The sequence below is a fragment of the Gymnodraco acuticeps genome, unplaced genomic scaffold, assembly GCF_902827175.1.
Source record: "Gymnodraco acuticeps unplaced genomic scaffold, fGymAcu1.1, whole genome shotgun sequence".
Classification (NCBI taxonomy): Eukaryota; Metazoa; Chordata; class Actinopteri; order Perciformes; family Bathydraconidae; genus Gymnodraco; species Gymnodraco acuticeps.
Window position 1 is genome coordinate 866,265 of NW_022991642.1, and position 12,947 is coordinate 879,211.

The window sequence follows — 12,947 nt, forward strand, 5'->3', positions numbered from 1 at the left end:
TATCAATATCAACAAAAAGTCATAAGGACATCATACGGACATTTTTACCCGGGGCGCTTCCCCTTAAGAAAACAAAATAAACTCAACATTAGAGAATCTTTTATATTTGAACCACCAAATGAAGTGAACATTTGCCACTGGTATAAATATCAAAGGGTCCTTTCTGAAAAACACCTTGAATTGGCAATCAGGTCACATCTGGCACAGCTGCTGTCACACACACACAGGTCCACCAGTGATAAACACATGCTGTATATAATCTGTATTTCTGCCCTGAAGCTGCTAACTTTACAGCATAAAGAAGCAGATATTGGCAGTGTAGAAACCATTATTGTTTCTACCAATGTAACAAACAGATGCACCAATCCCACCAGCTTACAAAACATGTGATAAAACAGCTCTTTGTCAGAGATTAAAACTATGTCCCAGAGAATAAGCCAATTCAACAAAATCATGATTGTATTCTGAGAGTTTTTCTGCAAAGGATTGACCTTTATTCTGAGAGGGTGCTGGTGTCAGTCGCACTGGCCTTCAAAATAAAACAATATTCTTGTATGGAGGATTGTATCTGTAACTGATCCTGTCAAACACTTTAGGGTAACTTAGCTATTCCTCACACATCTGTGGAGTAACAATACACTACAGTGAGTGTTGAGAGCAGTGCATTCAAACTGAAAAACACACATTAATAGGTATATAGAGGATATCCAGGTAGAAATGTCTATCTGACCAACAGTGGTAATACAAGTCATCTATAACAGAAATGTGTAACAGTACAGTAACTCACAAAACACTGGACTCTCAAACCAAAGGACGTGGAATGAACAAAAGCTGACGTTTTTTGCCGTTTTTCTCTGATGTGTTTTTCGCTCACACACAAATCACTGCCAGTGCCCCGGGTCAGCAGGGGGTCCTCGGGGTGCTTCCCTCCTCTCTCTCCTCCCCCTTAGGGTGAGCCACAGTGTGTCGGGGTGGGGTGGGGGGGGGGGGGCTCTAGGCCATGACGTCCTCCACCGCCGGCAGGAAACCCTTCTCCGTCAGGGAGTTGAAGATGTGGAGCTGCTGGTCGATGCGCAGCGCCAGGAGCTGCTGGATCACCTTGCTGGGGTCCGGGCCCCTGAGAGGAGAGGGGAGATAATTAGGGAGGGAAATTACTAAGATTAGAACTATCAAATCTCACCATCGATCCCAAATAAATTGATGGGTGGTAGAAGAATAAATACGAAAAATATGAACATAACCTTTAAGTTTATTTATTTGTATTACATAAACTATTTTGTATGTTCTTTCACAGTATGACTATGTATGTCATTGAGTATGGTATTCCTGTCAAGCTATGTTTTTTCTTTGTTATCTCTTGTTGGCTGTTCTGTTTGTCTTCTATGTTGAAAAGAAGTCTGTATCATTGCTAACACTTGTATTCATCTTCTCAATGAAAATATTTGAAACAAAAAATATGAACATGTTAAACTTGAGGACTCCTTTTCTGAGGGTTCAAGCTGGAACCCCGTGCTTTATCTGCTTTGAGTTCGTTTATAAAAAGTGCTGGAGCTTGACTACATAGCATTTTTAGAGCCTGATCTACATAGTAAACTCAATATGAAGTTACATTTAAAATCTTTTTTTTCATGAAGTCTCAAAGGCACCCTACAGCGATATAAACCAATACTGAAAAGTCTCAAACTAAATTCATACTTTTGTTTCATGTTTGTTTATTTATTCAGTGTCAGAGGAAGACATAACACAACTCAAGAAGAGACAGAGATAACTCTTTAATGGTTATTAGCAAGCTAGCTAATTTAATGTTCAACCAACAGTTTGCTTTCTTCAAGAAATAAAATGCTTTCTCTTACAGTCGGAAATAAAATAAATAACCACTAACTTTGATGATGAATTTCTTCACTGTCACTGTACATTGCTGATTAGGTTATAAAACATATGAACAAGCCATAGCAGTGTGTTTACCTGATGAAGCTGGCAATGTAGACGTCAACAAATGTGGCCATGAGGTACTGGCAGTCGAACCGGTCCATAATGCCACCGTGACCCGGGATCGTGTTGGCAAAATCCTGGAAGAACAAACAACAGTACGTGTGATCAGACTGCTGCTATGAATATAATATACATGGAGCAAAGACAACAGACAATAAAAGGATAGTTGGATTGTTGTGAAGTAAACAAACGTGTCAGAAATCCCTACTTTGATCTTGAAGGCTCTCTTGAAGTCGCTGGCGAAGAATCCTCCGAAGGGTCCCATGAAGGAGGCGAAGGAGGAGAGAGCGATGCTGTGGATCTGGAACGGATACAGACGCACCGTGGTCTGCGGAGACAGGGAACATGTGTCAGACTGAAACAGAGACCAGCAGTTCAGTGAAACTAAACTAGTTACTAGTTATTTGGCTAAAATAGGACTTGCATCCCCAGGCTTTTAGTATCTAAATCAAACCTGGCTGAGAAAAATATAATGAGGTTGAAACGTATGATAAAATCCTGGTGTTAAACCGATACAGATACCGATTATTAGTAATCAAGGAGACCGATAACCGATATTTGGAACCGATATATATTTATATTTGCAGTAATATCAGAAAATCTTGGTGTCAAAATGTAGAATAACACAAACTCCAACACAACTCAACACAACTTCTTTGAAATGCATTTAAGCATATATTATGTTTAATTAACTGTTAAACATCTTACAACTGGTTTCCTCTCTGTGCCCTTTTCTTTAGTGCAGTCATCTGCTATGAGTTAGAGAGAGATACAATAAGTGGGGCTGCAGGCTGACATGCTTAACTAACAATAATGCTTAATTTATTATATCTGTCTATCTAGCATACAATCCCAATAAGCTGCTAGCAACTGCAAAACACTAGTGCTAGCTAATGTTTTGCAAACTATTAAAAGTGAGGCTATTACAGTAGACCTAACGTTAGTCTAGTAGCTTCACTTCTAATATTTTGCTAAACATTTGCTAGATACATGTTGGCTAGCTAATGAGCTGCACATATCAACCTGAAAAACTGCGAGGCTCCACTCGCAGCCCCTCCCCCCCCTCCGCTCCACAGTTACTCCGCTGCGAGACGCTGCACGCACCCCCAACTCTGACTGACTTCCCGCGTCCCTGTGTAACTGGGAAACTGATAGAATTGGATCATAAGATCGTGGTGTTTTTGCAACTTCAGCATAGGGGATAGCGATGTTTATTGAACTTCGGTTTAACACATGTATGGCTCTGCCGCTCAGCGCTGCTGCTTGCTTCAGTCTGTGTCTGCGTTCTTTCGCACCTGCCTGTAATCTGAGAAGGTCCCGCCCCTCTGGCTGGCTCCCGCCCGGAAAATCTTCAGTAATAGCCTATCAGATAGCTCGTGTACACAGAGTGGTGACTGCAGCCAGAGAAACGGCCGTATCAGAGCCAAAGTTGTATCGGCAATTTGATTTAAAAAAAGGCGGATACCGATAATCGGTCAAATGCGGAATATCGGCGGAATATTGGCCCCACCCATCCGGTGAAGGACTCCAGGACGGAGGGCAGGGTGTAGTCCTGCAGCTGGAAAAGCTCCAACGGCTCGCAGTCCACCTGGAACCGGTTGGAGTCATTGTTGAACTCCACCGGGCAGACGAAGTAACGCCAGCCGGACATCACGTAGGAGAGCTGGGGGAGAACAAGCTTCAAACACTATCACAGTTTCTTTCTTGTTAATTTACAACTTTACGAGTTATTTGACAGACTAATACACCCTTCTGCTGGCTTTTAACCGACATAGGCCCCAAAACACTGTGATATCCTTCTCTATGTGAACATAGAGCCTGGATTATGTCCAAACATCACAGGATTTATGTGTCTTGTACGCTGAGTTGATTTTATCCGCTTCACAAATGTTGTCTTAGATGATTGCTTTCCCTTTGATTAAACAGGCACTGATTTTTCTGCCTGAATATTTCTGGCTGTGAAAAACTTGAGCTGTGTTTATAAGTGTTTAAATCTGCAGTGTAACTTCCTGTAGTCTCATTAATAAATGTCAGACTTGCAGTGTGGTATAAAAGGCTAAATAAATCAATAAAATGCAGAGCGTTAAATGTGTGCAGAGGGCGACACCATCTGGTCACAACTCTAAATATTTTACCATGTTTATGTGCAAATGAAGAACTCTCACTGGTTCAGAACCTTTTTCCTTAACTGGGTCCCTTTTCTTTTCTGAATTTTGTTATGGGTATTTCACTTTATATAAAATACATAACAATAACAGTGCAGAACATCTCATACACTTCACTATGAATCCAGAACAATACAACTGCAGGAGTTTGGATACAGCGAGATGTTTGCATTCATTTAGAGCAGAATCCAGCAGAGTGGATCGTGCTGTTCATCCTATGTCATCTATATGTAAAAAAAAAAGTCTAAATATTTAAGATAAAGCTCAGAAACAATCTCAACAATTGGCAGCAAAAAAGTAAAGTTTTTTAATTGAAATAAAAGGATACATGTTGTGATAGGAAGTTCTAATATCTTAAGAGAAGAGCTTGAATATTACAAAATAAAAAATACAAACTATTTTGGCTCCTTCCTGTCTTTCTACTGATCTTTCTTGGCTTTATACTGGCTATCTTCTAGCTCTATCCCTGATCATTTTCAGAACCTGAAGGCTCTATACGGGCTATCTTCTGGTTCTCCTCTGGATCCATCCACTATCTCTTGTCGATGTCCAGTGAATTACACTTTTGTTACTGGAGCAGGTAAAGCATACAACGGATACTTTCAGCATTATCGGAGCACAACGAAGAAGCTTGGATGAAACACAGCAGACTTCTAAACAATGAACACCCGCAACTTGGAAGAAATAAAGTTGGGTTTTATGCGTTCTAATATTGCAATGCAAACCCATGATGTAATGAAAGTAATTAAGAATAATTTAATTATTAAATGCTCATTTCAGTAGATTTAATCAAACAAAACATGAACATATTGGACATGGCCTCAAGACTGTAACCTCTTCACATTCTGTTGAAATAGCCATATCTTACACATTGCTGTTTTGAATCATTACAATGTGGATAACAGTTGAACTGGATGATGTAACATTTATGTCATCTGCTGGAAAGAAGACGTATCTCTCTGTTACCGTTGTTTGGACAACAAAAACAGAGTGAAGCTCTCATTTCATCAACAATCTTTGAGTACAGACCCGTCATTCAGAGAGCACACAATCCAACAGCACGTTTTTGGTCTAGCATCACTTTACAAAACGTTTGCATTAAGAAATCAGAAATCAGTCAAAGTGACACAGACACATTGGATTAACCTACGGAATAATTTCAGCATCGTTTTAATGCCATTGAAGACCACTTGTGACCAGACTACCACACAGGTGAGACATTTTGCCGTTTTTGGCTAACTAGCTCCATATATTTTGATGTGGTTTCTTGTCATTATCTCCGGGAATTCCTATACTTGAGTGATAATGAGGGTACCCATCGATTCTGTGTCCCCTCACGATGTGAAACGATGGGTTGAGATGTGCAGCAAAGATAAATAATAAGGTTTTGTGAGTGAATATCGGTGTGATTTTTCGCTCGTTGCTAATTCAGAGGCTCAGGGTTAGCATTGTGGGGTTTTTTTTGAAAAAAAAATTAAAATGATCAGTTAGATGAGTTTATTTCCGTTACATGGATATAAAACATTCATAGTTTATTAAATGAACATGCCCTCAGACACTGTTTTCTGCAAAATATTGCAGCAGGCCCCCGGAACTGGGGTCTCTCGGGCTTAACAGGTTAAACAAGACATAGTCGAGTCAAGGGGTCAAATAAATGAATATTTGTGATTATTAGCGAATCGGTTGCAGGTGGGTGAAATCAGGCTTAGGGTGTAACGTATTACATATAACTGCATTAGGTCATCAGGATACAAAATAGGAAAATGTATTCCCTTACAGTTACAGAAGCAAAAACAATCAGATAACAGGTACATTTATGTGAAACAGGGCTCATTAACAGGATAGCAATGATACAAAACATTTAGAAATAAAGAACAATACATTAAATCATCCTATATCTCTATATGGAAACTTGGAGCCCTCAATCCAAAATAAAAATGGTTCATCAACAGTCAGTAGTAAACGTATCAGAAAATCAGTATGACAAAAACATTAAACATTTTGTCCACTTATGTTGATAAAGATGGAGTTCATTTAAGACGCATAGGAATATTGTGCAACATTGTTAATCCAGTCAGACAGATTTTTCTCATGTGAACTGTCATAAGACTTATTCATTGTCCTCCATCAGCTTCTGTTTCCATGTGTTCAGCTGAGCTGATGATTGGAGGCTCTGCCTCTGTTATTCTCAGTTTGAATTTCATTAAGCTGTGAGGACTGACGACCAACACACTTGTGTCTTTTGAAATCATTACGCCATTTAAATCTTTTATCACAAACATTGCAGCTGTATATTTACTCTCCTGTGTGGACTCTCATGTGCGTCTTTAAATTTCCACTCTGTGAAAAACCTTTCTTACAGACTGAGCAGCTGTGTGCTTTCTCTCCAGTGTGGATTTGCATGTGTTTTTTTAAATGTCCACACAATGCAAAAGATTTGGTACAAACTGAGCAGCTAAAGGGTTTCTCTCCTGTGTGGATTTTCATGTGTCTCTTTAAATCTGTATTCTGTGAAAAAGCTTTCTTACAGACTGAGCAGCTGTGTGGTTTCTCTCCTGTGTGGATTCTCATGTGTCTCTTTAAGTCTATATTCTGTGAAAAAGCTTTCTTACAGACTGAGCAGCTGTGTGGTTTCTCTCCTGTGTGGATTCTCATGTGTCTCTTTAAGTCTATATTCTGTGAAAAAGCTTTCTTACAGACTGAGCAGCTGTGTGGTTTCTCTCCTGTGTGGATTCTCATGTGTGTGTTTAAATGTTCAATCCGTGAAAAAGCTTTCTCACAAACTTTGCAGCTAAATGGTTTCTCTCCTGTGTGGATTCTCATGTGTGCCTTTAAATGTCCACTCCGTAAAAAAGCTTTCTCACAAACTGAGCAGCTAAATGGTTTCTCTCCTGTGTGGATTCTCATGTGTGCCTTTAAATGTTCACTCCGTAAAAAAGCTTTCTCACAAACTGAGCAGCTAAATGGTTTCTCTCCTGTGTGGATTCTCATGTGTGCCTTTACATTCCTACTCTGTGAAAAAGCTTTCTTACAGACTGAGCAGCTGAATGGTTTATTTTCAATACTACGGCTTGAATCACTGACAGATTCATGTTTATTTTTCAGTGAGTTTGTGCCTGACGCAGGTTCTCTGGTCTTTTTCCAATCAGCACTGTCTTCAGTGTCAGGTTCAGAAGAGTCTCCAGTGTCGTCCTCAGTCTTTGGTTGTAAACTACTCTCTGGATCTGAGTTCCTGGCTGGTTCTGGTCCTCGACAGTCATCTCCATCAGCTTCTGTTTCCATGTGTTCAGTTTGTCTTTGACGAGGCTGTGAGGACTGAGGTTTCTCTTTATCATCTTCACTCTTCACAGAGTCAGGAGTGAAAGTGGACTTGGTGATATCAGCCTCCTCCAGCTCCTGAAGCTGATATCCCTCCTGACTGATCCTGAGTTCCTCCTGTTCCTGCTTAATGTGTGGGAGGGGATCTGGGTCCTCCTGGTCCAGACTGGTGCTCCACTCCTGCTGGTCAGGGAGAACCTCTTCTTTAACCACCACCAGCTGGACATCTGCAGGAAACAGGAAACGCAGTCAGAAAAAAACTGTTAAGTGTTAGCATTTAAAAATGTAATCACCATTACAATGGGAGACATTTTGCAGCCCTAATTAATGCTTTTGTTTTTACACTTTCATATTATCTTTCTTAGTCCCACCTATTGTATATTTTTGTTGTCTCAATTCACCTCATGTAGCCCAACCCCTTTCCACTTCCAGTTACAAATGAAAAAGGGGGTTTTCTTCTGGTTTAGCACTTGCTACAATGTAAACAATTAATTGTATTTGGCATCGTTAACAGATACACTACGCCTATATAATGGTAATACTCCATTACAAATTAAAATCCTGCATTTAAACCTTATTTAAGTAAAAGTACGCAGGTATTAACAGAAATGAACACCTTCTTATGTAAAAGTAATGATACTGCTATAACATTTTCCCTGTCAGTGTTTTATTTATGATGTTTCTTGATTATTTGCCAAAAGTATTAAAGTAAAAACAAAAAGTTATAATATAATTAAGAATATAATTTAAAAAATAATAAAAAATTAAGACAATTTACAAAATACACATCCTGTAACAGTTTGTATAGTTTAGCAGCCAGGTATATATTGCACAGTTATTAACGGCATAAATATATATTGCACATATAGCACATAGTTGGTTGGTATTCAACCTGTTAACCTGTTAAGCCCCAAGCCTGTTTTTCAGGTTTCAGGCTCGAAAATGACATTCCCAGAACAAATGACCATATCTTCCCTTCTAGAAGGGTTAAATTAATAATCTTTTTTCTCAAAGTAATTATAAACCTGTGAGTTAGATGTAGAAAAGTCAGAATCAATATAGATGTGTTTTTTATTTTAAAGAAAATTCAGATTGAACATGGTAAAAAACTGTAAATTATAGTGTCCGTCCAAATAATATTTTGTACTTATAGTGAAAACTAACCTTGGATGATGGGTTAGTAGACGAAACGCTTTAGGAATCCAAAGTACAACATATAATAAGTACCCTGTATCAAGATTGATGCAAAACAAGTGATATTTGACCTTTTTAGACAGATTTAGCAAAAAAACCCTCTTCTGGGGCCATTTGGGTGGATTTTCCATATCTCTGGCCCCCCTTGTTCGATTTTGACATGTGACATCTCTTTCTGACCGTTAGAGCCAATAGAATCCAAGGGAAATCATCCCGCACACACTCATGTTAAAAGAAAAAGGTAGCGTCTCTGCGCATCCTAGCTTGCAGCAGAGGGGAGAAATATCGCTGCTTTCAAGCAACGGAAAAGCTGTTTTATTGCTTATGGATTATCAGAACATTTCAAAGGGGACGCAGTCACATTGGATTAACCTATGGATTAACTACAGCATCGTTTTTATCGTTTTAATGCCATTGAAGACGAATTTAGACCAGAACAAGACGAAGGTAAGCCATGTTAGCGTTGTGGGCTACCTAGCGCCACTTGTTTTGATGTACGTTTTTGTTGATAACGTCGCGAGTTTGTATCTTTCAGTGTTGAGGTGGGCACCGTTAGATTCTGTGTCTCCTTGCGAACAAGTAATCAATACACTACTTCTGAATTCATTATTGAATTGCGTGCATAACAATGCAATTAATCGCAGAAAATCATTTGATTAATCATGATTAAAATGTTTAATCGTTGCCCAGCAATAATACAAATTGTTACCAAAGAGTTTAAAGCAGGGGTGTCCAAACTTTTTTCACAGAGGGCCACATACAGAAATATATACGAAGGGCCACTCATAGAGGTGAGGTATATCACCTCATCAGTTAAGTTATAAGTTAGCAACATGTAGGTAAATTAGGCTCGATACATTAATATGCTTTAAGAAGGTACACAATAATACCACAGTTAATTATGTCCCATAATGTGCCCCCACACAAGCACCCCCAGAATTCACCCATAAACAAAGTCTGTGCGGTGAGGAGGAACGACAGGCCGGCCACCACGACTCCTGAGCACAGAAGCTGGGAAAGCAACCACCATAGGGGCGGTCGCCGGAAGAGGCGGAAACCTGAACAATGGCTCCCAATTCAGTGACAGGGATTAAGGCCGGGGGGCGGCCCCGTCGCGGAGGCCGTGCCAGCACCACCAGCTGGTCCAAATCCAAGTGGGCAGCCTTCACCCGGTCCACCGAGATGCACTCAGCCTTACCACCCAGGTCGACCACCAGGTGTTTGTCACTGTGTTCCAAAATCCAGAAAGGTCCATCGTAAAGAGGCCGCAGGGGTCCCCTGTGCGCGTCGTGCCGGATGAAGATGTGCCCCGCCGAGCGGAGATCCGCGGGACCCCGGGACACCTGAGTACCATGTTGAGCATTGGAAATCGGAGCAAAAGCCTCAGCGGAGTCCTGCAGGCAAACCCGCTGGGCCGACGCCGACCAGGGAGCCGACGTGTTAGGGAGGAAATCCCCTGGAACCCTCAGCTGCTGACCATAGACCATCTCAGCCGTAGAACACTGCAGATCCTCCTTAGGCGAGGTCCGCAGGCCCAGCATTACCCAAGGCAGTTTGTCGACCCAATTGCCATCTTTCAGGCTGGCTCGGAGTGCTGCCTTCATGGAGCGATGGAAACGTTCACAGAGGCTGTTAGCCTGAGGGTGATGAAGCTTAACCCCCAAACCACTCGCCACGGCGTTCCAAACCTCGGACGTGAACTGCGAACCCCGGTCTGAGGAAATGTCAGACGGGGTGCCAAAACGACACTCCCACGTCGCAATGAAAGCCCGGGCTATGTCAGCTGCCGATGTTGACACAAGAGGGACCGCCTCTGGCCAACGGGTCGTCCTGTCCACCATGGTAAGGAGAGGAGGGGACCCACCAGGTCGATGTTGACGTGGTCAAACCTCCTTTCTGGCACCGGGAACGACTGGCCGCGGAAGGCCCGTGGAGACGTCGCACAGGAGAGTAACGCCCGCGTTACCGAAAACCACGTCCTCTAAGCGCAGGCCCAAGCTATCCTCTTTCAGGGCCTGGATGCCGGGGTCCGTGACCTGGTCCGCCGCTATGCGGGTATAGTCCAGGCCCAACTGGACGGCCCCGATGACGACCCTGGAGAGGCAATCTGCGACCAGGTTTGATTTGCCAGCCACATACTTAATGTCTGTTGTGAACTCCGAGATGTAAGAAAGCTGCCGCTGCTGATGTGCAGACCAAGGCTACGCCACTTTTGACATGGCGAACGTGAGCGGCTTATGGTCAACAAACACCATAAATTCACGGCCTTCCAGCAAAAAACGGAAGTGCCACACGGCCAGCCAGAGTCCAAGGAGCTCTGGTCAAAAGCGCTGTACCTGCATTCCCTGGGCATCAGCTGACGGCTGAAAAAGGCAAGTGGCTGATAAGCGCCCTCCACCCACTGCTCATGCACCGCACCAACGGCGTAGTCCGATGCGTCTGTGGTAATGGAGATGGGAGCCGTGGACGATGGGTGCACCAACAGGGCCGCCTGAGCGGACTTGGCGTCCTTAAAATCCACCTCAGCATCCGCCGTCCAGTCGATCTCCTGGATGGGGGCCTTACCCTTCAACGCCTCATACAGCGTCCGCATAATGTGGGCTGCCCGGGCGACGGTGGTAGAAAGTCACCATCCCCAGGAACTCACGGAGCGACTGGGCTGTGTGCGGGCGAGGAAACGCCGCAACAGCCTCAACCTTCGCCGGCAGGGGTGCTGCACCGCCTTTGGATTGATTATCAACCCGTGTTGGCTGAGCCTCGTGAAAAGGGCTCGGAGGTGTGACAGGTGATCTTCCAACGAAGCGCTGGCGACGAGTATGTCGTCCAGGTAGACGGACATAAACGGCAAGTCCCGCAGCACCGAATCCATCAAGTGCTGGAACATTTGAGCGGCATTCTTGAGCCCAAAAGGCATCCGCAGGAACTGACCTTACCTTCTGTAACCCCAGCTTCTATGAGTAAATGGCGCAGCCCTCTAAGGCTATCGCTATTGGGTTATCCCCCTGAACCCCCGCGCAGCACTAAAAAACTTGTAGTCCACGCCTACTCGCTAGGTGGGCCCCACCCTCGGGCCTCCTTCCGGTATAAATAGGAAGGGGGCCCGGCAATCTGCTCCCATACAAAATAACATTTTCTTCAGCTATTCGTAGAGCCAGTGGGGCCCCGCACTTAGAGGGCTGCGCCATTTACTCATAGAAGCTGGGGTTACAGTAGGTTATATTTCGTATATGGCTTCGCCCTCAAAGGCTATCGCTATTGGGTTAAGGGCGAAGCATGATATAGTCTGCGCCCCACTGGGTCCGCCCGGCACTAGAAGTACAGACACACCTGCTCAATAACACCCCCTGCCTGTTGTGCCATGCGTAATGGCGCATCACTATCCCTGGAACATAGCCAAACATGCCTATCTTCCCGACGGGGTGAAGGCTGGGAACAATACATACCGGCCGCTGTGAGAAAGTAGAGACGAAGGTCCCACCTTGTCCTGCGATCATAGAGGGGGAACAGCAGCTCTCTGCGTATCAGACAGGTAGGGGAGCGCCCAGCTGGATCCCTGACGTCACTCACTCTGACCAGGCACTCCATACAAAGTGTGTCAGAGGAAAAAGGAACCTCCCTCCTATAATAACAGGGCCGCTCTCCGCGTGCCGAGAGGCAGGAGAGAGGCGCACAGCTGGATCCCTGACGTCACTCACTCCGACAGGACACCCAGTACAGGGTGCGTCAGAGAGGAATGGGAGACATCCCTCAAATAAAAATGAATAAATGAACAGGGGAAGACCAAGATGCAGCAGTGCAAATATCTTCAACTGACATTCCTCCGTGCAACGCCGTGGAGGAGGAAATTCCTCTGGTGGAGTGCGCCTTGATATTCTCCAGGGGCTCCACCCCAGAGGAGACATATGCCTGTGACACAGCCTCACACAGCCAGTGTGACAGCCGTTGTGCCGACAGAGGCTGCCCGATCGAGCGCTCTCTATAGTGCACAAACAGGCGCTGAGAACGGCGCCAGGCCGCCGTGCGCGCCACATAGCAAGACAGCGCGCGCATAGGACAGAGGAGATGAGACGTGGCTTCTTCCTCCGACCTGTAAGGAGGGGGGAATAAGCCAGCCAGGGTGATCACTCTTGACCTAAAAGAGTTGTGATGACCATAGGCATGAAGCCGGGTTAGGGCGTAAAACAGCTGAACCTGCCATATCCTTGGATCCGGAGACATGACGGAGCTACAGAGAGAGCAGACAAATCACTCACCCTTTTCTCTGATAGAGCCAAAAGC

The 12,947-nt window shown here is 43.9% G+C and overlaps 1 protein-coding gene and 1 pseudogene across 1 annotated transcript; one reads left to right on the forward strand and one right to left on the reverse strand.

Annotated features, from left to right (window-relative positions):
* The window catches only part of LOC117534283, an 865,641-nt pseudogene that overhangs the window by 297,852 nt on the left and 554,842 nt on the right, over positions 1 to 12,947 (forward strand).
* LOC117534301 (gastrula zinc finger protein XlCGF8.2DB-like) lies at positions 4,507 to 7,447 on the reverse strand. The gene has a single exon (XM_034198508.1). It carries the CDS (start codon positions 7,437 to 7,439, stop codon positions 6,453 to 6,455), a length of 987 nt encoding a protein of 328 aa, XP_034054399.1. The 5' UTR covers positions 7,440 to 7,447; the 3' UTR covers positions 4,507 to 6,452.